General features: G+C 34.2%; 1 protein-coding gene across 6 annotated transcripts; it reads left to right on the top strand.

Moving 5' to 3' along the window:
* CUNH1orf146 (chromosome unknown C1orf146 homolog) lies at window positions 1-27371 on the top strand. 6 transcript variants are annotated; one of them, XM_016134279.2, is made up of 7 exons: window positions 23-61; window positions 2170-2239; window positions 15086-15197; window positions 24492-24585; window positions 25799-25967; window positions 26351-26429; window positions 27061-27371. In XM_016134279.2, the coding sequence occupies exons 3-7, from the start codon at window positions 15129-15131 to the stop codon at window positions 27193-27195; spliced, it is 546 nt and encodes a 181-aa protein (XP_015989765.2). In that variant the 5' UTR covers window positions 23-61; window positions 2170-2239; window positions 15086-15128; the 3' UTR covers window positions 27196-27371. The 6 variants fall into 6 exon arrangements, with proteins under 6 accessions (XP_015989766.2, XP_036092244.1, XP_015989765.2 ...); XM_016134281.2 differs by lacking the exon at window positions 23-61 and adding an exon at window positions 2526-2593 and having other exon boundaries at window positions 1663-2239; XM_016134280.2 differs by lacking the exon at window positions 2170-2239 and having other exon boundaries at window positions 1-61.
* Window positions 27372-27566: the final 195 nt, after the last annotated feature.

Raw genomic sequence — 27566 nt, forward strand, 5'->3', positions numbered from 1 at the left:
CTCACAGAAGGTTCTGGAAGCTTGGGAGTGGCCAAGCGGGCACGAAGGACTTGCTAATCAGGTTTGTTTGCAGCTTTGGGGGTGAGATGACGAGGTCTAGGCTTTCTCACGTTCTTCATCCTTAGTTCTTCTACTACGTGTCTTTTTTTCACATTTGCGGAGAGCAAATCTTTACCTCCGAGTTTAGGCGGGATGAGAGCGTATCCTCCCCACCCTTTTCTCGCTTTGAGAGTTGTGTGGAAAGGGGTTTCCATAGTTTTTCATCTAGCATTGTAGACCTGCTTCTTTTGAAGAAGCTTGGGCATCCACCTGGGAGAATTTATATTTTATTTACTTTAGTTGTTATTCATAACCTCTGTCCTCTTCCGCCACCTGCCACCCCCGGGGCGGGGGGGGGGGGGAGAATGAATTTTAAAAATTAAAGAGTGGAATGGGTAGTGAAGAGCAATGCAGGTTAACTTATCTCGATTGACAGCTGAGAAGAGTAGGTGGGAAAGCTAGTCATGGGAGATTATTGTGACGTGTTAAATTTATTTAAATTTGAAAACTTGGGAAAAGCAAACAAAACCATAACTACAAAAGCCCAAAATACTATGGCCTTGGAGACATTGAGGCAGCCTTGCTATCTTAGCCCTATTTTTCTAATTCGTTCTTAGTCGTTAACAGTACGCTCTTGAGGATCTACCGCCACCTATTCCTTTCTCAGTTATCAGTGAACAGAATTACTTAACCTCCCTTAATTCAGCTAACTTAGTTAAAATTGTTTATAAAACCTACGTATAAGAGTGTAAAGATTTAAATGACTATATTATTTGGCTGTTTTTTCGTGTGGATTATCATTAGTATATTAAATCGTATAGGAGGAAATAAAAGTTGTAGCCCTTCCCCCAGCCAGCTAGCAAGACATTCAAAATCGAATATTTTTTGAGTATGTACTGTGTACCAGGTGTTGGAGATACAGTATTAGATAAAACAGAAGGTGTCCTTGGTTTCATAGAGCTAGTTAACTTATCATTCATTCATTCATGCAATAAATGAGGAATTATAGAGCAGCTGGTTTCAACCCAGCAGGAAGAACTTTCTAATTATTAGAGTTGTTCAAAAGGAGAATGAAACCGCCCTAGGAGATACTAACTCAACACTATGGAAAGTGACATTTATTTGGATTAATTGGTTTCTAAATTTCGCTTTGAACTAATTTTCTGTTGAGTAACATGAAGACTATAAGTTCGTTTGACATTAAGAAGCTTATGATTCAGGGGAACTGAAATATGTTTATAAATAAGTTTGTTGGACAAAATGCGGCTTAACAGATCCATAGTAAGGTAGATTCTGAGGAAGGAGTGGTCTTGTTTCATTTGAGATCAGGAATAGTTTCTTGCAGGAGGCGGAATTTCTAGTGGACCTTGAAGAAGAGAGAAGAGTTTTTTTAATAAAACAGTTTTTTTAGAACAGTTTTAGATTTACAGAATAATTGAGACAATAATACAGTGTTATCCCACATACTCTATACCTAATTTCCTTTATTATCAACATCTTAAATTAGTATGGTACACTTGTTAACAATTAACAAACCAATATTACTACATTATTACTAAAGTCCATAATTTATTCAGATTTCCATTAATACTAAAGTCCATAATTTATTCAGATTTCCTTAGTTGTTGGGTTTTTTTGTTGTTTTTTGTTTTCCTTTTTTTGCCTAATGTCCCTTTTTTTCTGTTCGAGGATTCCAACCAGTATATATACATTACATTTAGATGCAGTGTTTACTTACGTTGTGACAATTTTGCAGACCATCTTTGTTTTTGATAACTTTGACAGCTTTCAGGAGTGCTGGTTGGATATTTTATAGGATGCCCTGCTATTGGAATTTGTTTGAATTTTTTCTCATGATAGGAATGGGGTTATGGATTATTGAAATGAAAATTACATCATATCAAGGGTACATAATATCAACATGATTTATTACTATTAATGTCAACTTTGACCACTTGACTGAGGTAGTGTTTGTTAGGTTTCTCCAATGTTTCTTAGAGACAATGTCAGGAGATTTATCTCTTCTCCCCTACTTACTAATGTATCCAATCATTTATATTACTATGGACTGATGGATATTTATTTTATACTTTGAATGATAAGATAACAGTATTTTATTTTCCTGCTCAGATTGTTCCAGCTCTGACAATTGGGATCTCTTTCAGTTGATTCATCTACTCTTTTGACATACCCTTTCAATGTGAGTGTTCTCTGTTTATTTTTGTCACTTCATTATTTTCTGGTACTACAAAATACTCTAGATTCATCTTGTATATTTCTTGTCCCGGTCCTAGAATTAACCATTTCTCCAAAGACCCTTTGTTCCTTTTATTGGAGAATGGTATTAGAAACCGAAGGGTGGCTAGGGTATCATTTCTTGTAGGCTCCTCTCAGCGGACAAGGCAAAGAAATCAAAGAGTGTATACTAATCCATGTATATATACATATCTGTAAGTATTTATATATTTATTTGTATTTATATTAAGCTAACTGAGTTCATACTGATGTCACCAACTCCGGGCCATTGCCACATGAATCATTCTAGCCTTGAGAGGTAAGAGTAAAAAGAAAAACTGAAGTATGAAGAATGTTAAAAAAAAATGTTATGCACATTCTTATACAAGTGCATGTTGCATGCATGTCTTTTGAGTATAAACTAAGAGTGGAATTGCTGGGATATAGTTTATGTGTATCTTTATCTTAATAGATAATATCTGAAAAGGGCTGTGAAAAGTCAGATTTTATCCTACATACAAACAAAGAAGGTAGCCCATTATTGTTTTATTGATGCTGACAGAAGATACAAAATGCCTGGACTAGAAACAAAGGGTTTTAAAATTTCAGTCAAAAGCAGTAGCCAAAGGTGCAGGTATCTGTTGGTTCCCCTGGCCCTCAAATCTCACAGGTGGGTAGATGTGTGGAAATAACACAAGTGGACTAGATGGTTGCACTTACAGTTGGTCATGTAACAGATGAACACTCAATGGAAGACTAAACATAAAAAAGTATAGTAAAAATACAGAATAAAGATTTAAAACGATTTACCTGTATAGGGTACTTACCATGAATGGAGCTTACAGCACTGGAATTTGCTCTGGATGAGTCAGTGATTGAGTGGTCAGTCAATGTGAAGGCCTAGGACATTGCTGTATACTACTGCATACTTAGGGTACACTAAATTTATAGAAAAAAGATGTCTTTAGTAATAATCCTAGTTTACTGTAACTTTTTTACTTTACTGTATAAACTTTTTAATTTTCTAAAACTTTTCTACTCTTGTAATCACACTTAGCTTAAAACATTTTACAGCATACAGAAGTATTTTCTTTATATCCTCATTCTCTAAGCTTTTATGTTTTTAAGTTATTATTATTTTTGTTACCATTTAAACCTTTTGCTGAAAAACTAAGACAAAAACACACTGAAGTAGGTATTCTGAGACCCAGTACGTGTTTGGAGGGTGTGTTAAGGAATTCTCAGACCAAACACCAGTAGGGTGTTTGAGAATTTATCTCATTGTGATACTCTCTACCCAGAGATAACATTGGAATTTGCAGATTAAGGGTTCAGTCCTGTAAAACTGCTCCCATCCCCACTTCAGATGCCAGTCACTAGCCCAGGCTGTTTCCTGTACTTCTGACTGGCTATAAATCAGAATTTTGATTAATTTGTTAGGGCTGCTCACAGAACTCAGAAACATTTTACTTACTAGCTCACCAATTTATTATAAAAGTATATAACTCAGGATCAGCCAAATGGAAGAGATGCATAGGGCAAGTTAGGTCGAAAAAGGCATGGAGCTTCCACACCTTCTCCACGTGCAGCACCCTCCCGTCACCTCCACATGTTCACCAACCCAGAAGCTCTCTGAACCATATCCTTTTAGGCTGTTATGGAGGCTTCATTACATGGTCGTGGTTGATTAAATCATTGGCCATTGGCAAATGATTCATCTTCCAGCCCTTTTTCCTCCTTGGAAGTTTGGGGGTAGGACTAAAAATCCCAGCCCTCTAATCTCATGATTGGGTCTCCTGGTGACCAGCTCTCCTGGTAGATGCTCTTTGAAAAGTCACTTCATTAACATAACAAAAGACGCCATTTTTTCACTTTCAACACTTAGGAAATTCCAAGAGTTTTAGGAGCTCTTTGCCAGAAATGGGACTAAGATCAAATATATATTTCTTATTATAAATTACAACATCACAAATACACATTAGCCTTGGCCTACACAGAGTCAGGATCAATAACACATGTGGAGCCGTGATCTCCTATGGTAACAATGCCTTCTTCTGGAATACCTCCTGAAGCTCCCTGAGGCTCTTCAAGAGTTGTCACTCTTCAGAAATACATCCATGGTGGTACGCTTAGTTTTTTTCTTTCTTTCTTTTTTTTTTTCATCATAGATTTTCTTATCAGTAGATAATGGATGATGAACATTCCTCTCTGTTAATGAAAACTTTTTGGTGTTGAGGTCCATGTTTTCAAACCTTTTAAGGAACTTGTTGAGGTCTGTAAAAGTTTCTCCTAAACAGTTCACTATGACTTTTTGGGGGATTCTTCCCTTTTTTCTTCTCCTGAAGTTTCTTTTTCTCTTGCATCTTCTTCAGCTATGCACTCCTGTTCAAACAACTCTAGTTCCTCAGGAGGCATCCCTAGGAGCTCCTCAATGTTATCCTTATCCATACCCAGGTTAAAGTAGTTTGTCCTCTCAATACAGCCTTGTCGAGTTTTGCAACCTTTGCACTATGGTTGCAAAACCATAGGACCATGATGATGTCACTAAGCGATAGGAATTTTTCAGCTCCATTATAATCTTAGGGGACTACTGTCACTTACGGAATTTTTTGTTGACCAAAATGTTGTTATGTGGTGCAAGATTGTGTTATAAAAATGATATATGACAAGCCCACAGCTAGTATCACACTCAAAGGTGAAAAACAAAGATGAGGAATAATACCTGTTCTCACCTTTTGTATTCAGCATGGTACTGGAAGTACTAGCCAGATCAATTAGGCAAGAAAAAGAAATAAAAGGTACCAATTAGAAAGGAAGAAGTTAAGTTGTCCCTGTTTGTAGGCTTGATCTCATATTTTGGAAACCTTAAAGACTATTTTTAAAAAAAAAATCAAAAAACCGTTAGAACTAATAAATTCAGTAAAGTTGCAAAATACAAAATCAACATACAAAAATTAGTTGCATTTCTATATCCTAACAATGAATTATATGAAAAGGAAATTAGGAAAACATCCTATTTACAATAGTACCAAAAAGAATAAAATATTTAGGAATAAACTAAGGAGATGAAAGACTTGTATACTGAAAACTACAAAATGTTGATGAAAGAAATAGAAGACACAAATAAATGGAAAGACATCTTGTGTACATGGATTGGAAGACAGTATTGATAACATGTTCATACTACCCAAAGTGAACCCATTTGCTTTCACTTTATAGGTGTATATGACTTTTGACACCATCCTCTCTCAGCCTGAATTTCCTAAAGTATAAAATTATATAAATATTTCTTTTCTTTTTCAGATTTGTCTTTCAAAACCCAGTAAAAGTTGAAGTTCAGTGTTCAGTTTCTTAGAACATTCCTCATATTATTTAAAAAAATATATTTATATGTATACACACATTCGTATTCCATTTTTAACTGATCTTTTGTGATAGTTATGTCTCCATTCTGAGCAGCCTTTAATTTTATTACCAAGTTTGTATCATTTCAGCATCCTCTCTCCCTTCTTGTCTCCCCAAAGTGTCTATGCAGGAAGGAAATGCCTGGGATGTAGATGCCTCAGTTATCCAATTAAATCCAATATCAAAATGGTTATTAAATATCTAATGCAGTACTTGTATGGAAGAAGACTAAAAATTGAAATGTTATTCAAGGAAAGTTTCTTAGAAACGTTGAGGTATAAACTACAAAATAACCATATGATTTGAATATTCTAAGAGAAGTAGAAATAACAGAGGTGAAATTCTGTTATTTATAAAACAATGGCCAGCTCTCTTTCTACTTGGATCACCCAAGCATTCTCTTTAAAATATATAAATTATACATTGAGAATGAAGTGTGCATTGTGCCTTTTGTTTAATAGTAGTAGTTAACATGTATTAACACTTACTATTTGGAAAGCACAATTCAGTAATGACTACTGATTCTCTTACTATGTGCTCCACTGTTTTATGTGCTTTATGTATAGTATAGTAACACATTAATTTTCAAAACGTGTTTTCCTGAGTTTTGTCTCAATTCCCAATCTTGAAAGGCATATTTATCTGGGACTTCCTGTCCTCCTTTCAGAACTCACCTTCCTTTCATGCTGCTTATCCTTCCGTCTGTGGACAAAGAAACACTATCAGTATATCCTCACATAATGATTTGTATGCTTTGAGGAAATGAAAAATAGCATCTTCTTACAAAAATGTAGGCGATCCCTGTTTTGATCATTAGAACCCTTTCATTTTTTTGCTATTGTAAAAGATCTTAGCACTGAAGGAAGATACTGTAAAATTAAAGATGCTTTTTTCCCTAGCTTTATAAGCAGGGCGGGTGGTTTTATTTAAAAGTTGAATGTATTTTTTCTTTTGGAAAATAATTGGGATGTGGTAACTTATAGGACCTTTTACATTGATTATCAAGGTATTTCAAAAAGTTATTCTTCACTTTTTATTTCATTTCAATTGCCTGACATTAGTTTGGTTTCTGTAGCAGCAAGAGTTTAACTGGTAATGTAGTAGCTAGAATTGTTGTTTAATTGATAATGGAGTAGCTAGAATTGCTGCAGATTTCAGAACTTCACCACAGGAAATATTTTGAATAGTTTCAGTGTTGAACACCTATGATTTTCTGACACAACAGAATTTCCTAACTTAAAAATTATGCACTCATTATTATTAAACATATACATGTGTATGTATATATTTACATAATACACATCTATATCATAATTAAACATATGCAGCCATATTGAGGTATAATTGACATGTAATAAATTATAGTGTATGATAGGATGTTTTACTACATTTATACACCTGTGAAACCATCACCACCAGTCAATATAAGGAACATATCATTCTCAAAAGTTTTCTCCTGTACTTTTGTAATCCTCCCTTCTGTCCCTATTACCTCTCCATTATAATCATCCTGTTTTCTGTCACTTTTTTTTTGGCTTCTTTTCTCAGCGTAATAGTTTTTGACACTGATTGGGTTATTATGTGTATCAACAGTTCATTCTTTTCATTGCTGAATAGTATATCATTGTATGGCTATAACCCAATATCCATTCACCTATCGAGGGACATTTGGGTGGTTTCCATTTTTAGCTATTATGAATAAAGCATTTGTATTTAAGTTTTTATATAGATGCTTTCTTTTTGTTTTGGTAAAATATCTAGAAGTGAAATGCCTGGATTATATGGTAGGTGTGTGATTAACTTTTAAAGAAATTGCCAAATTGTTTTCCAAAATGGTTGTACTGCATCCTTTCCAAGTGGCAGTTTCTTCACATCCTCACCAGCACTTCATTCAGCTAGTCTTTTAAATTTTAACCATTTTAGTAGGTATGTAATGGTATCTCATTTGGTTTTAATTTGCTCTTCCCTGATAACAAATGGTGTTTAGTACATTTTCACATGCTTATTTGCCATTTATTTATGTTTTTTGGTGAAGTATCTGGTCAGCTCTTTTGCACATTTTAAAATGGGGTTCTTAGTTTTTATGTTATTGAGTTTTGAGAGTCTTTAAATAGATATTCTGGATACAAGTCGTTTACCAGGTATGTGCTTTACAAGTATTTTCTTCTAGTCTGTAACTTGTATTTTTATTCTCCAGTGTTGAAATGGAGGCTTTTAACTTTGATGAAGTCCAAGTTATCATTTTTTTTTAATGCACTGTGTATTTATTTTGTTTCATATCTAAGCATTCTTTCCCTATCCCAAGGTCACAAAAACGTCTTGTTTTCTTCTAGAAGATACATAGTTCTGTTTTACATGTAGATCTATTATCCAGTCCGAGTTTACAGTTATGTGGTGTGAGTTATGGATCCAAGTTTTTTGTTTATTTGTTTTTGAATATAAATATCTAATTGTTCCAATACCCTCTGTTGAAAAGTCTATTCTTAATTCAGTTGCCTTGGCACTTCTGTCACAAATTATTTAACCATAAGTGTGAGGGTTCAGTTCCAATGATCTATATATTTTTTTCTTATACCAATACCACAGTTTCTTGTTTGCTATGGGTTTTTAGTAAGTTTCGAAATTGGGTAGTGTGTCCTCCGGCTTTGTTCTTTTCTAAAATTCTTTTGACTAGTCTATGTCCTTTAACTTTCCATATTAATTTTAGGATCAGATGAACAAGTTCTACTAAAAAGGAAAAACCTACTAGAATTTCTTATTTTTCCACAGCTTTGTTGAAATATAATAGACAATTAGTTGCTCATATTTACATAGTACAATTCAATGAGGTTTTTTTTTTTTCAGTTAAGTTGGCATACAATAATATATTAGTTTCAGTTGTATAGCATAGTGATTAGAGATCAAGTGATCTCCCCACTAAATATAGAACCCCTCTTCTCCCTTATATATTTATTACAACATTGTTGACTATTTTCCTTATGCTACACTTTATATCTCCATGACTATTTTGTAACTATCCATTTGTATTTCTTAATCCCTTCACCCTTTTACACCTTCCTCCCAACCTCCTTCCTGTCTAGTAGCCCTCAAAATATTCTCTGTATCTATGAGTTTGTTTCCATTTTTGTTTTTGTTGTTTATTTTGTCCTTTGGATTCCATATGTAGTGCAATCATATAGTATTTGTTTTTCTCTATCTGACTTCATTTAGCGCAATACTCTCTAGGACCATCAAGACAATATCTTTTTCCATCCCCTTCCTTTTAGTCTGTGTGTCTTTTCATCTGAAGTGAGTCTCTCATAGGCAGCATGTGTAGGGGTCTTGTTTTCTTATCCATTTAGCCACCCTGTCTTTTGGTTGGAACGCTAATTCTTTTCCATTTTAAGCACTTGTTGATAGATATGTAGTTATTGCCATTCTTTATTCATGATTTTGATACATATATTTTCTTCTTAAAGAAGTCAGTCCCTCCAACATTTCCTGTAATAGTGGCTTGGTATTGATGAATTCCTTCCGCTTGTTTTTGTCTGTCCTTTGACTCCAAATGATAGCTTTGCTGGATAAAGTAATCTTGGTTGTAGATCCTGGGTTTTCATCACTTTGAATATTTTGTGCCAAGCCCTTCTGTCATCCAAAATTTCTGTTGAGAAATCAGCTGCCAGTCTTATGGTTATTCCCTTGTAGGAAATTAACTGCTTTTCTCTTGCTGCTTCGAAGATTCTTTATTTGTATTTAACCTTTGGCGTTTTAATGTTGATGTGTCTTGGTGTGGACCTCTGCGGGTTCATTTTTTTGGGACTCTCTGAACTTCCTAGGGTTGTATGTCTATTTCCTTCACCAGGTTAGGGAAGTTTTCCATAATTATTTCTTCAGATAGCTTTTCCACTTCTTGTTCTCCCTCTCCTCCTTCAGGAACTGTTATTACACAGATGTTTTTACACTTAATTTTGTCCCAAAGACCCCTTGATTTTTTATTATATTCCTGGCTACTTTTTTCTTGCTATTCTGATTGGGTGACTTTGGCTTCCCTATTCTTTATATCAGTGGTTTGATCCTCTACTTTGTGTACTTTGTTAATTCCCTCTAATATACTCTTAATCTCAGATAATGTATTTTTCATTTCAGACTGGTTCCCTTTTATAATTTTCATTTCCATTTTTATGTTTTTTTATCTCTTTGTTGAAGTTCTCACTGAATGAATTTATCTACATTTCCCAAAAGTTCATTGAGCATCTTTATAACCAGTGTTTTGAACTCTGTATCTATTAGATTACTTGACTCCATTATATCTGGATCTCTGTTCTGTTCTCTCATATGGTTTCTGCTTCTTTGTCTTCCCATTTTTGCTGCTTTTCTCTGTCTTTCGTATGTACTAAGCAAAGCTCCTAAGTCTCCCCAGTCTTATTAGTGTGGCTTTGAGTAGTAGGTGTCCAGAGGCACAGTCCTGAGAGGAGTTCAGCAGCAGGCCAGTTTAAGCCCCAGCCTGTATCCCTATCGGGCCACCTGTTAAGATTCAGGAAGCAATCCACAGATGCTGTGCTTATAGTTGCCTCAAAAAACCATGCCAGAAACCAAAGTCAGCTGCCACCAGTGTGGGTCTTGGGACTGCTCAGCAAGTTGCACAGGACTTGCCAAGGACACAGCTGGATATGGTTTGGGTAGGGCCACCAGTTGGGGGAGGTGGAGTTTCAGGGAATCCTCTGGGCAGAATGACCTCTGTTATACAGTTTGATGATGTTTCAGCTATGGAGTTCCCTGCGCCTGCACACTAGGAGAGGGAAGGGCTCAACAGAGGAACAGTGGACACCATCAGCACTTCTGCTCTGGAGAAAGCCTTGTCTCTGGCCCTTGCTTCGACAGCTCAGCATCCCCCTGTAAGTCCCTGGTGCCCCCCGCCCAAGCAGCTGATGGGGCACTGGTGCTCAGAGCAAGCAAGTCCATCACCATGAAAGTCCAGTTGTGGACATGGCCCCGTTAAAAGGCTTCTACAGCTGCTGACCACAGCTATGGTGGCCTCTGTCCAATCAGCTGCTCAGGACTGAGCAGCCTCATGTCCTTGCCTCCTCTTACCTCCTCTCATTGCAGGGTGATTTTTTATTTCTCTCTCTACTTGTAGGGCTTCTAGACCCCAGGTAACTCTGCTTGCTGTTTGTTCTGTTTCCTTCACAACTTTGATGTAATCTTAAGAGCAGATGAACAAAGCCACTATCATCTATGCCATTTTACCTGGTCCCTTAATAGAGGTTGTGTTTATTATAGTCACAGACCAATTTAGAAAGAATCGCCTTAACTAATATTGAGTTTCCAGTTCATGAATATGAAATGTCTCCATTTAGATCTTTAATTTTTTTCAGCAATGATTGACGGATCTCAAGATATAATTCTTGCTCTTCTTTTGGTAAATTTATTTTAAAATATTTTTTTTTATATTGTGAATGCAGTTGTTCTTAATTTCATTTTTAGATTGTTCATTACTAGTATATACTGATTTTATATCCTATGAGCTCATAAAACTTGCTCGATTTTCTAACAAGGATTATGCCATCTGTAAATAAAGACAATTTTTTACTTCTCCCTTTCCAATTTATATTCTAAATATATAAAAAGTGGCCAGAGCAGGTATCTTTGCCACGTTTCACATCCTAGGAAGAAAACATTCAGTCCTTCACGTTTAAGAATGATGTTGGCTATAGACTTTTGTTAAGTGTCCTTTATTAGCTTGAGGAAGTTTCCTTCTGTTCCTGGTTGGTTGAGTTTTCATTATGAATGTGTATTGGATTTTATCAAATGCTTTTTTTACATTTAATGAAACGCTCATGTAATTCTTGTCCTTTATTTTATTAATATGATATATTAATTTATTTTTGAACATTAAAGCAATCTTGCATTTCTAACATAAATCTTGATACTGTAGAGCTCAGTGGGGTGGGAATCCAAAGAGAGAACCCAGCCCATGACCAGGTTCTTGTCTTATGCTGTGAGAAAGAATTCAGTCTATGGCCATGCTACCCTGCACAAGCCTGATCCCGTCTGATCTTGGAAGCTAAGCAGGGACCTGGTTAGTACTTGGATGGGAGGCCACTTAGGAATATCAGGTCCTGTAGGTGTAAAAAATAAAAACAAATAAGTGATCGTAAGCTGACAGGGTCCTTGGAATCAGTGAGATCAACCAAGGGTTGCCTTACCTAAAAAAAAAAAAAAAAAAAAAAAAAAAATTCAAGGACATGACAAACAGAAAGCAGGAAAGTGTAAGTTTTATTAAAGCAGAAGTACACACTTAAAAGTTCAAGCCAACTTGGAGAGCAAGTTGAGCCAAGCTGTCTGGATCACAGGCTTTTGTTTTCTTGGGGTTGGGGTAGAGACGTGGTACTTGCAGTGCAGGTGATATTATAATGATATGATTAGCCAAAGCTAATCATGAGACTCTGGAACATTATCCAAGGCTATCTATCCATCCTGCCTCCTGATCTTGGCTTGTTTCTTAAGCCATCTGGAAGGGAGGGGCGGCCCAAAGCCATCTATCCTGTCTCCTGTCTCCTGTGGCTTGTTTCTCACAGAGTCAAAACGAGGAAATAGCTGACTAATGGACTAAGGAAAAATTCCAGAGCCACATCCTGGAGGGGAGGGGGAACATCCCTATCTTGCCTCCATCCCACTTGAGTTTAAAAGGTCTGTAATTCTTTTTATAAATTTCTGGATTCAGTGTGCTAATATTTTTTTTTAAACTTTGGGTCTATTTTTATGAAAGAAATTGGTCTCTAGTTTTCTTATGATGTCTTTGGCTTTAATATTAGGGGAATACTAGCCTCAAAAAGTGAATTGGAAATCATTCTCTATTTTCTGAAATCATTATTTGATAAGATTCACTAGTGAAGCCATCTGGACCTTGGCTTTTCTTTGTGGGAAAATTTTTAGCTACTAATTTGATTTCTTTACTTGTTAATAGATCTATTTAGATTTATATTTTCTGATTTCTCTTTCTTCACTATTGGCAAATAGTGTCATTTTTTACAGAAGTATCTATTCTATATAAGTTATCAAATTTTTTGGCACAAAGTTGTCTATAATATTCTCTTATAATGTTTTTAACTGCTGAAAGGTTGGCAGTGATTATCCTTCTTTCATTCCAGATTTGATAGTTTATATCTTATTTTTTTCTTGTTTAATATAGCTACATGCCAATTTTGTTGATCTTTTCAAAGAACCAACTTTTTGTTCCATTAATTTTTTAAATTTTTTGGTTTTTTTATGTCATTGATTTTTATGTCATTGATTACGTATTTGTTACTTCCTTTTTAATTGCTTTGAATTTAATTCGTTCTAGTTTTTTTTTAGAAAGCGGAGTAAGGTACTAATCTGAGATCTTTTCTAATTTAGTCTTAAAGCTATAAATTTTTAAGTACTGCTTTATATGCCATAAATTTTGATTTGTTGTATTTTTGCTTTTATTTAGTTCAAAGTATTGTCTAATTTCTGTTGTGATTTCGTCTTTGACTCATAAGTACTTATAAGTACGTATTTAATTTCCAAGTATTTGGGAATTTCTCACATTTTTTCTTTATATTAATTTCTAATATAATTCTTTTGTAATTAAAGGACATAGTTTGTATGACTTTTTGTTTCTCTAATTGATGAATATACATTTATAATTGTTATATAGTTATTATATAACATCTGTCTTTGTCTCTAGTTATATTATCTTAAAGTCTATTTTGTTTATTAATATAAACACTCCATCTCTTTTATGGTTACTGTTTGTATGATGTATCTTTTTCTGTTCAGTTACTTTCGACATACTTATATCCTTGTATCTAAAGGCAGCATATAATTGGATCTTGCTTTGACTAGAACATTTTAGCCATTCACATTTAATGTAATTATTCAATAGGAATAATTAAACTGAACAATAAGATAGAATAGAGAACCTAAAATTATGAGGAAAAAAAAAAAAGAATAGAGAACCCAGAAACAGACCTATGCATGTATGAAAACAATGTATGACTAAGGTAGCAATGCAGATGATGAGAGTGGGAGGGAGAACACTGAATAAATAGGTTTGAGGCAACTAGATAGCCATGTTTTTAGTATATGTGCTGTCAAAGCGAGCACTAGATAACTAGTTTTAAAAAATGAAACTGATTCTCTACTTCAGACTCTATGCAAAAATTCAGATGGATTAAGACTTAAATTTGAAAACTAAACTTTAGAAGACAATGTAAGAGAATGAGAATATCTGTGACTTTGGGGTAGGGAAGGATTTCTTAAATAAGAAACAAAAAGTGCTAACCATGAATGAAAAGATGGGTAAATTTGACAGTATTGAAAATTTAAACTTGTGTTTATAGTACCATAAAGAAGGGGAAAAGACTAGTCCAAACTAGGAGAATAAACATAAAGCTAATAAAGATTGATATCCAGAAAATATAAAGAAAACCTACAAATAAATGAGAAAAAGAAAAAGAATAATTGAAAAATACACAAAAGACATAAGTATTAAACAGAAGTGGAAACATGGCTTAAGGGTGTTCAGTCTTAATAAGATCAGGAAGTACCAAATTTCGACCACAGCAAAATTCCATGTTACGCTATTGGATTTACAGTAATTAATTTTTATCTTTTTCTTCATTCATCTTAGATATGTATACCTTAAACTTTAGTGCACCAAACTTTTGAAATTCTGTTATTTCTTTTGTTATTTGGTTGCCAGTGTACAGTGTTTTGTTGTTATCGTTGCCTAGAGTGTTCTTCCTTGTTGTCCCCCCCCCCCCCACACACCACCAGCATCAGCAGCGTCATCAATGTACTTGTTAGAAATGCAAATATCCTGGCCCCACCCCTGCATTCTCTTTTCAAGGCTGTTTGTACAGTGAAAACTTTTAAGTTAGAGATAGAATTTCCCTCTAGAGCAGAGGATAGGTTTGCTTGTAGCCCATTATAAAAGATTGGTGTTTCCTGTGCTTACCCCACTTCGTGTGCTGTTACCTGGACTTGTGGAACTGCCATAAGAAAATGATGGTATTCTTATTTTTATGAGTAAAAAACTGTCCTTTCTCTCTGATCCTTGAGTCTTATGTCTTTTGCTATATCCATGAAACTCTGGCAGGCTAGCTGTTTAGCTTGCAAGTAGGAGAGTTAGCTACCTTGTAAGCAGAGCTTTCACAGTTCTTGACACAAGTTTTCTTTCATTAAGTTAGTGCTCCAAAATGGGAGCCATTGCTTTTAATAATTAATAGGAAGTATGTTATTGAATAAACTTAATAAGACACATACTTTTTCATTGTCAAATTTTGACTTTCAAATATTTTTTAGAATGTCTCCATTACCCTGGTTTTATTTCTACTTTTAGTTTACTCATTCATCAAACAAACATTTCTATGTGTTCTTTTTGTTCTTATTTTTTTTTCAGATTGTGGCACTCTTAGAAGGTCGGTTGGGCCAAAGGCAGGCAAATGGCAGAAAGTGCTGGAAATGAAAAAACAAAATGGACAACCACCATTATTATTAGCTCAACTCTTAAGGTAAAGAGGCATTTGGAACACTGGTCTTTAATTTAAAAATTAAAATAAATAGAACAATTTTTTAAAAGAGCCTTAGCTTGATTATCCAAAGTTGTGTGGATGAACAATTATATCAGCTAAATGTATTTTAAAGATAAATTATAAACTTTACTACATCCATATTCAGCATCCTCCTTCTCTAAATATTTGAAGGTTGGAAGTTTTCTGAAGTCTTTTTTTTTTCCCCCCCTCTAAGCCTGTTCTAATAGAGATGTTAAGGAATTTCAGAAATGGTAAAGCATGTGCACATAAATATTACTTAGGGTTTTTTGAGAGATGAACAGAAACTAATCTTTCTAGTCTTAGTGGCATTGGGAAGAACAGTCAGTTTAATTGTCATTTCCTAATGATTGCTTATCTTTCCTCTCTGACTGCTTTTCAGATTTTGGCACTATAGTTTAACGTATGGATTTCTTTTTACCTTTTGAGACTTCATGAATCTGTGAATTGGTGTCATTTATCAAGTTCTTATTTATCATCTCCTTTAATATTGCCTCTGTCTTATTCTTTCAGTCCTTCCCCTCTTAACTCCAATTACACATGCGTTAGATTGTCTCACAATATTTCCATACATTTTGATTTCTTTTTCATCTTTCCTGTATCTCTGGGCTGCTGTCTAGGTAATTTCATCAGTTCTATCTTTCATGTCAGTATTTCTCTCTTTACTCTGTCACACTTATCCATTGAGAGTATTCTCTTTTTCACTTTGCTTAGTTTTTTTTTTTTTTACTTTTTTCAAATTATGAAATATGCATAGAGAAGAGTACATAAAATATATATAGAAACAATTTAATAGACTTATTATAAAGAGAATACTATGTAGCCAGTCTGATAAACAAAAAGGACATTACTAATTCCCTTTTCCCTCACTTCTATTAATTATGTCAATGATAAAATACTAATTAGATATTTAAAACTTTTTTTATGTCAAATTGAAGAAGGACCTAATACAAAGACCCCCTGTCTGGAAGAACTGTCATCAAGAATGTGATGTAAAGGAGCCATGTCAGGGTAGAATATAGGGTTAATTTAAGTATAGCCCCTCCACATACTTGGAAAAAGGGCTGCTGACCAAGGAGATCATGAACAAAGGACTTGCTGGGCAATACCTGCTCCCAAAAGCCTTTTCTGCTGTTCCCATTGGGCACTCAATGCTCCTTCTGCTGTTCCCATAGATATTTTCTGCCTGCTCTGCTCTAGAAGGTGGATGGTCCGTTGTTCTCAAAAACACTATCCGCTCCTGTAACTAAGCAGCACATTTTGCTCTCACTTGTTTGGAAAGGCAGTTATTCCCCTAATGAGCTAGTTTGCCAAGGAGCAAGGTCACGGATGACACAGCAGCTGATTCCAGGACTAGACACGCAGTTCTTGCCCTCCCTCCAAATAGCCTGGGGGGAAAAAACCCAGCTGAAAAGACAGGATAGGTGGCCTTGGCCACCCCCACTCCCTTAGTTTCCATGACTAATCAGTGCTCCCAAGACACTCTGGGAGCCAGGCTTTTGGAGCAATAGCCCACCTATGTCTCTGGAAGTTGCAACTTTCTCATAAATGCTTATTCTGTTTAGTCCAACTCCTGTGTCAGCTGTGTCAGTCTTTTGGCTGTGAGTGGTGCATGTCTCACAAGCCCCAGACTCAGTATCCCTCTGGTTTCAAAATGTCTATAACAATTTTTCTATAGCCATAATTCCCACGTTTATTTTAATATTAATTACACAATTAAGTGGATTCAGTGTTTACTTATAGTTTTCATGTAAAAGGTAGGTCTTTCCAACACCTAACTTTATTAATGACCCATCAGATAAGCATTAGGCATAGATGAAAGATTCTTTCCCTGGAGAAGCCAAAATCGTCAGACATGGCTTTCAAAAATGTCCCCCACAGTAGAGGGTGTATTCTTTTCCATGTATTTTCTTTGGGGTTATACATGTCTCTTAGTTTCATTAACTATAAAGTTTGCTTTTGTCTCCTCTGGCTTTTTTATACTTTCCAAAGAAAGAGGGGACATCATCATTTTTATTCCAATAGTTCCTATTTTTTAAATATTCTAAATGGTGCTTTGTAAACCATTTGTTCACATAAATCTTTTTGTTTTTTGCTAATTATTATTTTAGAAAAATTTTTACAAGTAGAATAATCAGGTTATAAAAAAGGCATGCACATTTTAAGACTTTTGATATATATTGTCAAATTATCTTGCAGAATGTATTTACACTGATCAGCAGTACATAAGAGAGTTAACCTACCCTCAGGCTCACTTCCAAGTATTATCATATGAAAATATTTGCTAGTTTGATAGCTTATATTTTTATTTGATGACAAGGGAGGTTAAACATTTTTTCATATATAGTCATTATTTTCATTTCTTTTATAATTATGTCCTTTTTTGCTATTGACATAAAAACTAAATTTTTTTCTTTCAAAATATTAAAAATATACATTTGTGTGATAATATTGATTACAATATTTTCAGGTTTTTTTGCTTTTCAACATTTGATATTTATGACATAAGTTGCAGATTTTTATTTCTGCTTGCTCTTGAGGAATTAAGGTAGCTGTTTTTATTATATAGTCAAATTGAAGAGCTTTTTGCTTTTGAGATTTCTTAAATAGCTCTTATTATAAATTTTTTTATATCAAGCTTAAATAAATGTGTGTTATACATATACACACATGCTTACATACAAATAATCATTATATATTATATAATCTTGAGTCTGTTCTTTTGTTTAATTGGTGTATGAAATATTGAATCATTATCACACTTTTCAATTCATTATAGTTTTGTGATGTATCTTAAAACCTGGTAAGGCATGTTTCTTCCATACTACTCTTATGTTTTTTAAAACATGCTTATTCTTCTAGATCGGAGAATCAGTAAACTATGGCCTGTGGCCTGGCCTACAAACAGCCTGTTTTTGCCCAGCCAGCAAATTAAAAATGATTTTTACATTTTTAAAGGCTTGTAAAAAAGAAAGAGATAGAGAAAGAGAGAGAGCCAGAAAGAGAGAGAGGGAAGAAGATAGAGAAAAAGGGGAAGAAAAGAAGGAAGGAAAGAGAGTGGGAGGAAGGAAAAGAGAAAGAAAAAAATTTTTTTTAATGTAACATATCATATGCATCCTGAAAAGCCTAAAATATTTGTAATCTGGCCTTATATTGAAAAAGTTTGTCAAACTTTGTTCTAGATGAACTTCAGAATCACATTAAATTAAAAATTCCATTACACTTGATTAGAATTGAACTAACTTATTAGAGGAAATTATTTTTCCCATCTCATGAACACATATGATATCACTGTATTTCTTTATCAAGTCTTTATTTTGTCAGGTATATTTAAAAATTTTTTTCATCATATTGTTTCTGTTTTTCATTACCTAGATAGTTGATGTTTTTGTTGCTATTATGAAATATTTTCCCCCATGTTTTCAAACTATAATAGAGGAATTATTGAGTTTGTGGTAATTTATTTTATATTTGGTCACTTTACTGAATTTTCATAATACATTATCAGTTGATTCTGTTGGATTTTCAAGGTAGGCAGTCATAATTTGCACTTGATGAGAATTTCTGACAGCTATATCTGTTATTTTTATTTCATGGCCTTTTGCTGTGACCAGAGCATCCAAAACAGGGTTTCTGATTTTAATGGAATTACCTTCAGTGTTTTATTATTTACAATGTTATCTGTGGCTATAAAATAATATTTATTATGTTAATATTGATCTAAGCTTAATTCATAAAATTTTTTTCTCTTAATCAGAAATAAGTGTACATTTTTCAAATGCATTGTATTTGTATCTATTGAGAAGAGCCTAAATGACTAATCTTTGCATTTTTTTCATTAAACTAGTTGATCATAGTGGATTTTTCTTTCATGTTCTCTTAAACTTTGGTTTGCCAATATTTTATTTTTGAATTGTTTATTAAATATCGTGCTGTGGTTTTTCCCTTGTCATGCTTTTTTTTTGTAGGGAGTAGGGGAGGTTTTTTTCATTTTTTAAAAATTCCTTTTGTTTTTATCTAAGAAGTTTATATAGTATAGAAATTATTCTTTAGATATAAAGGAGCTTTTTTATTAAATTTCTATGCTGCTAATATTTTAAGAAATGTAGAAAAATTGTGTTTTTTTATGGTTTTTGTTCTGTTAGGTTTTGTACTATGTTGTGAGTCTTTCACAAATGATATTTTTTCAAAAAAAAATTACCCATTTTATAGAGGTCATTAAATTGATTAAGTCGAACTTTATGAAACTTCCATTTCTGTGACTTCAATTTCATATTGGCATTCTTTTAATTTTCTAATAAACTATCAGTTATTAAGTCTCCCTTTTCATTTGTTTTTACTTATTTCCTTTCTTATGAATAGATTTTTCTAGGCAGAACACTAGTTTTACAGAATATTAATAGATGTTACATATGTAAGTAGAAGTATTGTGATGGATTTTATTTGGAATGCTGGTATAAAAAAAGTTACACAAGTTTTTTTACTGCACTACTCTTCAGAGCCTTTGCTTGCTCAAATGCATTATAATTTCCTTAAAGACAAAAGAGTATTCAGTATTTCTCAATCTTATGGAGTATGGAATGTCATTTAATATCTTGTGGGGCAAATATTCCTTGAAACATACTTCGGAAAATTTAGTCTTAGCTCCAGGTTATTTTGAAAAATTAACTCTTCAACTTGCCTATTTTTTTCCTGCAGTCAGTACTTTCTAACTTTACCTTTATTATTTTCTTCTATTATTTGTATTATAATTCTTTTAGTTGCTCCCCTGTATGCACATGGATAGGATGATAGAATAGGATTGAATTGAAATTCATTAGCATGGCATATTGGGTCCTCATGATCTTCCCAGCAGTTACTTCTAACACTGTCCCCAATTAACTGACTCAAATGCATCTTACACACTTAACATATAAAGATCATACTTTAAGCTCTGAATGCCTTTGCCTATATTTCTTTTTCTGTCCATGCTATACATTTGTCTTCTTGCCTGATTAATAAACTGCTTTCCACTTTAAAGCTTTGACTCAAACTTTATTACACTTTCCTGACTCTTTCTCATCTGTTACACCCTTTTACATAGTTTCTGGTTCTTTGCCAAAATTATCAACTTTGTCTTCTATCTTCTAGAACATAGTAAATATCTATTTTAAGGCATGTATCTGACAACTTCACTCTATGTATACCCTGTGAATCTGTTTCTACTTCCTGATGTTTGTGATGATTCTCTTACATGTAATCTTGTCTCTTTGTATGTCTGATTACGTTTTTTATGTTGTCTTTTTTTTCATTATTTTAAAGCTTTATTGAAATGTAATAGACAATTAGTTGCTCCTATTTACATTGTACAATTAAATTAGTTTTTTTCAATTATTGTTGGCATACAATAATATATTAGTTTCAGTTGTATAGCATAGTGATTAGAGATTCGTATGACTCACAAAGTGATCACTCCACTAAATCTAACACCCATTTCCCCCCTACATATTTATTACAACATTGTTGACTACTTTCCTTATGTTATTTCTCCACTTTATATCTCCATGACTATTCTGTAACTATCCATTTGTACTTCTTAATCTCTTTGCCATTTTTCACCAATCTTGTCTAGTAGCCCTCAAAATATTCTCTGTATCTACAAGTTTGTTTTTTGTATTTTTTGTAGTCATTTATTTTGTCCTTTAGATTCTACATGTATGTGAAACCATGTGGCATATGTCTTTATCTGACTTACTCTATTCAGCACAATACCACTTAGGTCCATCATATAATATCTTTTTGGATCTTGTTCCTGTTAGTTTGTATGTGTCTTTTAATCTGAAATGAGTCTCTTGTAAGCAGCATATGTAAGGATCTTGTTTTCTTATCCATTCAGCTGTATTATCTTTTGATTGGAGCCCTTAATTCTTTTCCATTTGAGGTATTCGTTAATAGATATGTAGTTATTGCTATTCTTTATTCATGATTTTGATACATATTTTTTCTTCTTAAAGAAGTCAGTCCCTCCAACATTTCCTATAATAGTGGCTTGGTATTGATGAATTCCTTCCGCTTGTTTTTGTCTGTCCTTTGACTCCAAATGATAGCTTTGCTGGATAAAGTAATTTTGGTTGTAGATCCTGGGTTTTCATCACTTTGAATATTTTGTGCCAAGCCCTTCTGTCATCCAAAATTTCTGTTGAGAAATCAGCTGCCAGTCTTATGGTTATTCCCTTGTAGGAAATTAACTGCTTTTCTCTTGCTGCTTCGAAGATTCTTTATTTGTATTTAACCTTTGGCATTTTAATGTTGATGTGTCTTGGTGCGGACCTCTGTGGGTTCATTTTTTTGGGACTCTCTGAACTTCCTAGGGTTGTATGTCTATTTCCTTCACCAGGTTAGGGAAGTTTTCCATAATTATTTCTTCAAATAAGTTTTCAACTTCTTGCTCTCTCTTCTCCTTCTGGTACCCCTATAATGTGAATGTTGTTACGTTTGACGTTATCTCATAGGCTCCTTAAATCTTCATTATTTTTTATTCTTTTTTCTTGCTGCTATTCTGATTGGGCATCTTCCACTACCCCATTTTCTATGTTGGTGATTTGCTCCTTCGCTTCACACACACTGTCGATTCCCTCTAAATATACTCTTCATCTTAGATATTGTATTCTTCATTTCTTACTGGTTCCTTTTATAATTTCCATTTTTATGTTTTTTATCTCTTTTTTAAAGTTCTCACTGAGTTCATCTACACTTCCCCTAGGTTATTGAGCATCTTTATTATCAATGTTTTGAATTCTGCATCTGGTAGATTGCTTGACTCCATTTTTCCTGGAGCTCTGTTGTGTTCTTTCATACAGGGCATGTTTCTTTGTCTCCCCATTTTGTCTGCCTTTATATGTCTGTTTCAATGTACTAAGCAAAGCTCCTAAGTGTCCTAGTCTTATTAACATGGCTTTGTGTAGTAGGCGTCCAGCAGCACAGTCCTAAGAGGGGTTCAGGGGCAGGCCACGTTTAGCCCCAGCCTGTGCCCCTCTGGGGCCACCTGTTAATATTCAGCAAGCAATCCACAGATGCTGTGCTTATAGTTGCCTCAAGAGGCCACACCAGAAACCAAGGCCAGCTGCCACCAGTGTAGGGCTTGGAGCTGCTCAGCAAGGGGCGCAGGGCATGCCGAGGACACCATTGGGTGTGGCTTGGGTAGGGCTACAAGATGGGAGAGGCAGAGTTTTAGGGAATCCTGTGGGCACAGTGATCTCTGTTCTTCAATTTGATGACATCTCAGCTGTGCGGCACCTGCATCTGCATTCTGGGAGTGGGGAGGGCTGAACAGAGGAACAGTGGATACTGCCGGCACCACTGCCTGGGAGAGAGCCTCGCATCTGGCCCTCGCTCCGACAACTCAGTGTCTGCCTGTAAGTCTCAGCTTCTTGGACTAGGCAGCCTTGCATCTCTGCCCACTTTTACCTCCTACCATTGCAGGGTGGTTTCTTATTTCCGTTCATCCAGACCCCAAATGACTCTGCTTGCTGTTTGCTCCATGTTTCCATCACAACTCTGGTGTGATCGCAAGAGGAGATGTACAGAATCTCTACCATCTCCACCATCTTGCCTGGTTCTTGTCTGATTACTTTTTATTGTGTGATGGAATTTATATTTGAAATATTGTTTCTAGAAATAATTTGAGGCCTAAAGTAGTGTTCTGTTCCTCTAGAGAAGTCTTAATTCTGCAAGATAATTAAATCCCTAATGTCCTAAGTAGGGTTGCCAGATAAAATGCAGGACACCCAGTTAAATTTGAATTTCAGATAAACAGTGAATTTAGTATAAGTACATCTCATGGGACATACATATGCTAAAAAATTATGTTATCTATTTGAAATTTAAATTTAACTGTGTGTTCTGTATTTTTATTTGCTAATCTGGCAACCCAAGCCTTAAGGTGTCTGTTGTATGTAATAAATAAACTTATCTCCTGTGCATCTAGAATAATACTTGTTATAGGAGAATTATGAAAATTGTCACCCAAATCATTTTCTTGTTTTGTAGTTTACATGAGGAGACCTGATTGAAAAAGGTTGCTCTAAGGAGTGCTTGTGTAAGGTTCTTGGGAACACTAGTAATACAGTCTCACCTTAATACAATTTCAGGGATTGAAATGATTTGAAGTTAGGCTGCAGTCCCTGTGAGAGCTGTTCTACTTTTGTCAAAAGCTCCTTTTAGTCTCTCATCTGTCTTTTCCTGAATTGGCAGATAGATGCCCTTGGGAGAAAAATGGCCTAAATGCTGGTTGTATATCTTTGAGTTTCTATATAGATCTTGGTGTTATAATTTTTCACTATCCGGCTAGCTCTCTGATGCATTAAGCAGACTTTTAAAATTTTCCAGCTTTTCCAGTTGCCTTTAGCAGGAGGGTTGGCCTAAATTACTTAGTCTGCCATCGCTGGAAGCAATATATAATTTTAAAACAGCAAAAGAAACTCATGGGAAGTGTCATAGTTGAACTCTAGGTCAGGATCTGTTTGAATAGCATAAAATACTGTCTTTAGGAAGGAAAGAAAGCATATATTTTATATTTAAATCCAACCTGAGTACTTAAGATATACATGATCTGAGGAAAAATATAGAATAAAATGAATATATGTAAGGAATTTTTATCTATTTGGAGAACAAGCTTGAGTTTTGACCAATCAAGCAATATTATTAATTACTTATATTTTAGTGTCTTGGATATTATGATCTAATTACTTGGTGGACTAGGAAATGAGTTTTCAAATGGGTAGTATTTAAACCAAAAGTCTGGTTGCTGTCTTCATACAGGTTTTATGACTACCTAAGGCTTCAGACATTTTAAAAGTGTACTTTAAGTATAACGAAAACAGATGAATTGGAGAACTGGTCGTCTTCTTGTGGTATTTTATATGTCTGGCACTTCATGGTTCGATCAACTAAGAAACACATCACCACCCAGTTATACATTAATTCATCTCAGAATTCATCTCCAAATTGTTTTTTGTTTTTATTTAGTTCTTATAGTTTAGTTCTTTCTGTCCTCAATTTCTGTTCCTAATATAACTGTAGTACCCATTTCCAAAGCTAGAATCAGTGCATTTGAGCAGAACTAAATTTTTCTTCTCTGAAGAGAGCACACTTAGTGTCTCTTTTGATGATCACATCTTTAAGTGGTATAGGTATAAAATAAACTATTAAACTTATTAGCTTTAATAAAAAAAAAATTCTAAAGCATGTCTTTGTATTTCTGAAAAATTTTTTTAGAGTTGTGAAGTTGCAACTGCCTTAGAAAATCGAAGCCACAAGGTTCGGTATTCAGATTCAGTGGAAAATGGATCAATTATATTTTCTCGTACTGGTACAGTATATTTGCTAACTGCTTTAAGTTTCTTATAAAATATGTGAGTGTAAGTTTTAATAATTTGGTAGTTCATTAACCAGGTATTAAGGTTAAGATGTTATCTTCTGAGGTAAATGTACAAAACTGTTACTGCTGCAAAGGCAGTACATATGGCCAATTACAAAATATATCCCTTTTTAAGATTGGAATTGTTGAACTAAAACTTAACCAGTGGAATCTGGTACAGGATGGTAAAAATTACTTGCTTTGAAACTAATGTGAAATAGAACAAAGCCACCTCCCCAGTAATTGTATTATTGGTATTAACAAAAAAGCCAGCATCACAATATTGGTCAAAATCCATATATAAAAACAATATGAGAGAATGTTTTTGATGATTTCGTACAAGAATTTTAACTTTGGGTGGTGAACACAATGCAGTATATGTATGATGTATTATTCAACTGTATACTTGAGACTTATATGATTTTATTAACCAAGGTCAGCCCAGTAAGTTTTTTTAAAAAACCTAAAACCGAGAAAAAGTATATATAATAGTTTATGTTCTGGTACAAAGGTTTTTTTAAGAAACAAAGGCTTGCTTAAGACTATTTTTCTTTAGCTGATTTCCAGCTTTTAAAAATCATTGTATATAGACTAGTGGTTACTAGAGGGTAGGGGGTGGGAGGAGGAGGGAGGTAGACGGGATAAAGGGGGTCAAATATGTGGTGACAGAAAGAAATCTAACCATGGGAGGTGAACACACAGTGTAAATATATATGTCTTACTGTTAAAGTGTACAGCTGAAACTTTTTGGAATTCATTAACCAATAAAAAATAAATTAATTAAAAAATAAATAAAAAATAAAAAGCCAAGAAATGTGAAAATTATACCCCCACACTCCCCCCAAAAATCACTGTAACATGGAAAATTAACTTTAAAATTGGGTATTACCTTCATTATGGACAATACCTTAACTGAAAAAGAAAATGGTTACTGACCAAAAGTTTTTTCTCTAAATATTTAGAATAAGTCATCCTTTTATATAGAGCACTTCAAAGAACAGCCTATTTTGTTAAGAATTTTCTTATAGTAATTTCTACTTCTTATGGGTTTGGGGCCTGGACACTTACAGGTGTTATACTTAGAGCTATTTTTATTGATTTTACTGAGTTTACAAAAAATTTTGATTAGTATGATGATGTTTTATATTATGTCCACCTTTTGTAGGAGTTGCATTTTTACTGATGGATGCTAAAGAATGCTTTATGTCAACTGAAGAAATATTTCTAGCCAAAATTGAAAAGTTTATTAACATGCACCAAAATAGTTTTTTGGTTCTGTCTGCTGCCCTCCATGGGCCCGAAGAATGGAAACTGATGTTCAAGATTCAGCAGAGGTATGAATAGCCCTAAATTTTTTCCTACATTACATTGTTTACTTTAGTTCATTCTTTTCAGCAGGTGAATTATGTTTTCCCAAAAGATAAACTTTATAATGTTAACCTGTCATATTTAATAAAATGCAGGCCAGAGGGCTATATTCTGTGAATCAGGGTGACAAGTTTCAAAGTTCATGCTAATTCATGGGATTCCACTGCAAGACCAAACCAAAAGTAAACACTTTTTTATTCATTTACGTTCTGGCTAGAAAGCGTTATTAATTCCTGTGGAATAAGGCAGGGCATGAATGAACAAAACATAATAAGAGGTTTGTCTCTTTTTTCCACTTATAATAACAGATAAGTCACATAATCTTTTTAACTTATGAACTCTTTTTCAGATTCCTGGGTAGTAACTTACGGATACTTCCAGTACACAACACAGTAAATGCCATTAATCTTATGTGTACTATAGCTAAGGTGAGTCGCCTGAGGAAAATGACACATACACACTCATACACATTATGGTTCTTGACTTCAAAACACACACCCTCTTGAGGACTGACAAATTCTTTGCTTCTATTCCCCTCAGAGAACTTCCTGTTTCAGTATGCAACTCTTTCTCAAGTCTCTATTTCTGGTAGTCACTACAAGAATGATTCATTCTGGGCCAGGAGCTTTTGGCCATATATATACTGTTTGGCCCTATTGGTTACTTAAATCTTCTTTCAAATTCTAAAGTATATATATTGGCCAGGTTGTAGCCATGAACTGTCAGAGTGCAACATACTGTTTATAGAATACTCTTAACCAGTTGTCTACTTTCTTTTCATGCTTATCCTCTGTGAAGCACGCCCTCAATTCCCATAGGTAGTTACATGTTCCCTACTCTTACACTTCAAATATTAAAGCAGTTCTTATAGTATTCTACTTTTTGGCTTGCATGTTTGCAATTCTTCATGACAGAGATCAGATCAGATTCGTCACTCATATTATAGTATTTAGCACATAGAAGGTGATTGATACTTGAATAATTGAAAGACATTTTTTATGTGACCCTGTAAAAATACCTTATGTCTGTAAATAATGTTGAATGTTTATCTTTTTCTAGATCACCTCCAAACCATACATAGATAGCATCTGCTACAGAATGATAACAACTAAAGCTTACATCATTGAGCAGAGTCCTGTTTGGAAAACACTTCAGAAGATAAAACTGAGTAGTGATTCATGTAACCCAAATTAGAGTATCAATTATAAATGTTCTTTTAGAAGAATATTAAAATAATTAGTTGAATTATGTTCAAATACATATTTAAAGATTTTTGAAATTTAAAATATATACAATTAAAAGTTTTTTCAGTTTTTTGACTAATTCCTTTAATGTTTAGAAAACATTGGTACAGACATGTTACAAAACTCAGATGCAGTTTCTTAATGGTACAAGTTAAATGTACAACTATTAGGAAATAAAAGAAAATCTTTTCAGCTTTTCCACAAGGCAGTCAGTGTATCTAAAATTAATCTTTGTTACATTTACTTTATAACTGCTGCTTGAGAGGCGGTTGTGGGACTTTTCCCCCTAAGACTTCTAAGGTGGGAAAAGAGAGGGAAATT

Source organism: Rousettus aegyptiacus, unplaced genomic scaffold, assembly GCF_014176215.1.
Source record: "Rousettus aegyptiacus isolate mRouAeg1 unplaced genomic scaffold, mRouAeg1.p scaffold_m13_p_1, whole genome shotgun sequence".
Classification (NCBI taxonomy): domain Eukaryota; kingdom Metazoa; phylum Chordata; class Mammalia; order Chiroptera; family Pteropodidae; genus Rousettus; species Rousettus aegyptiacus.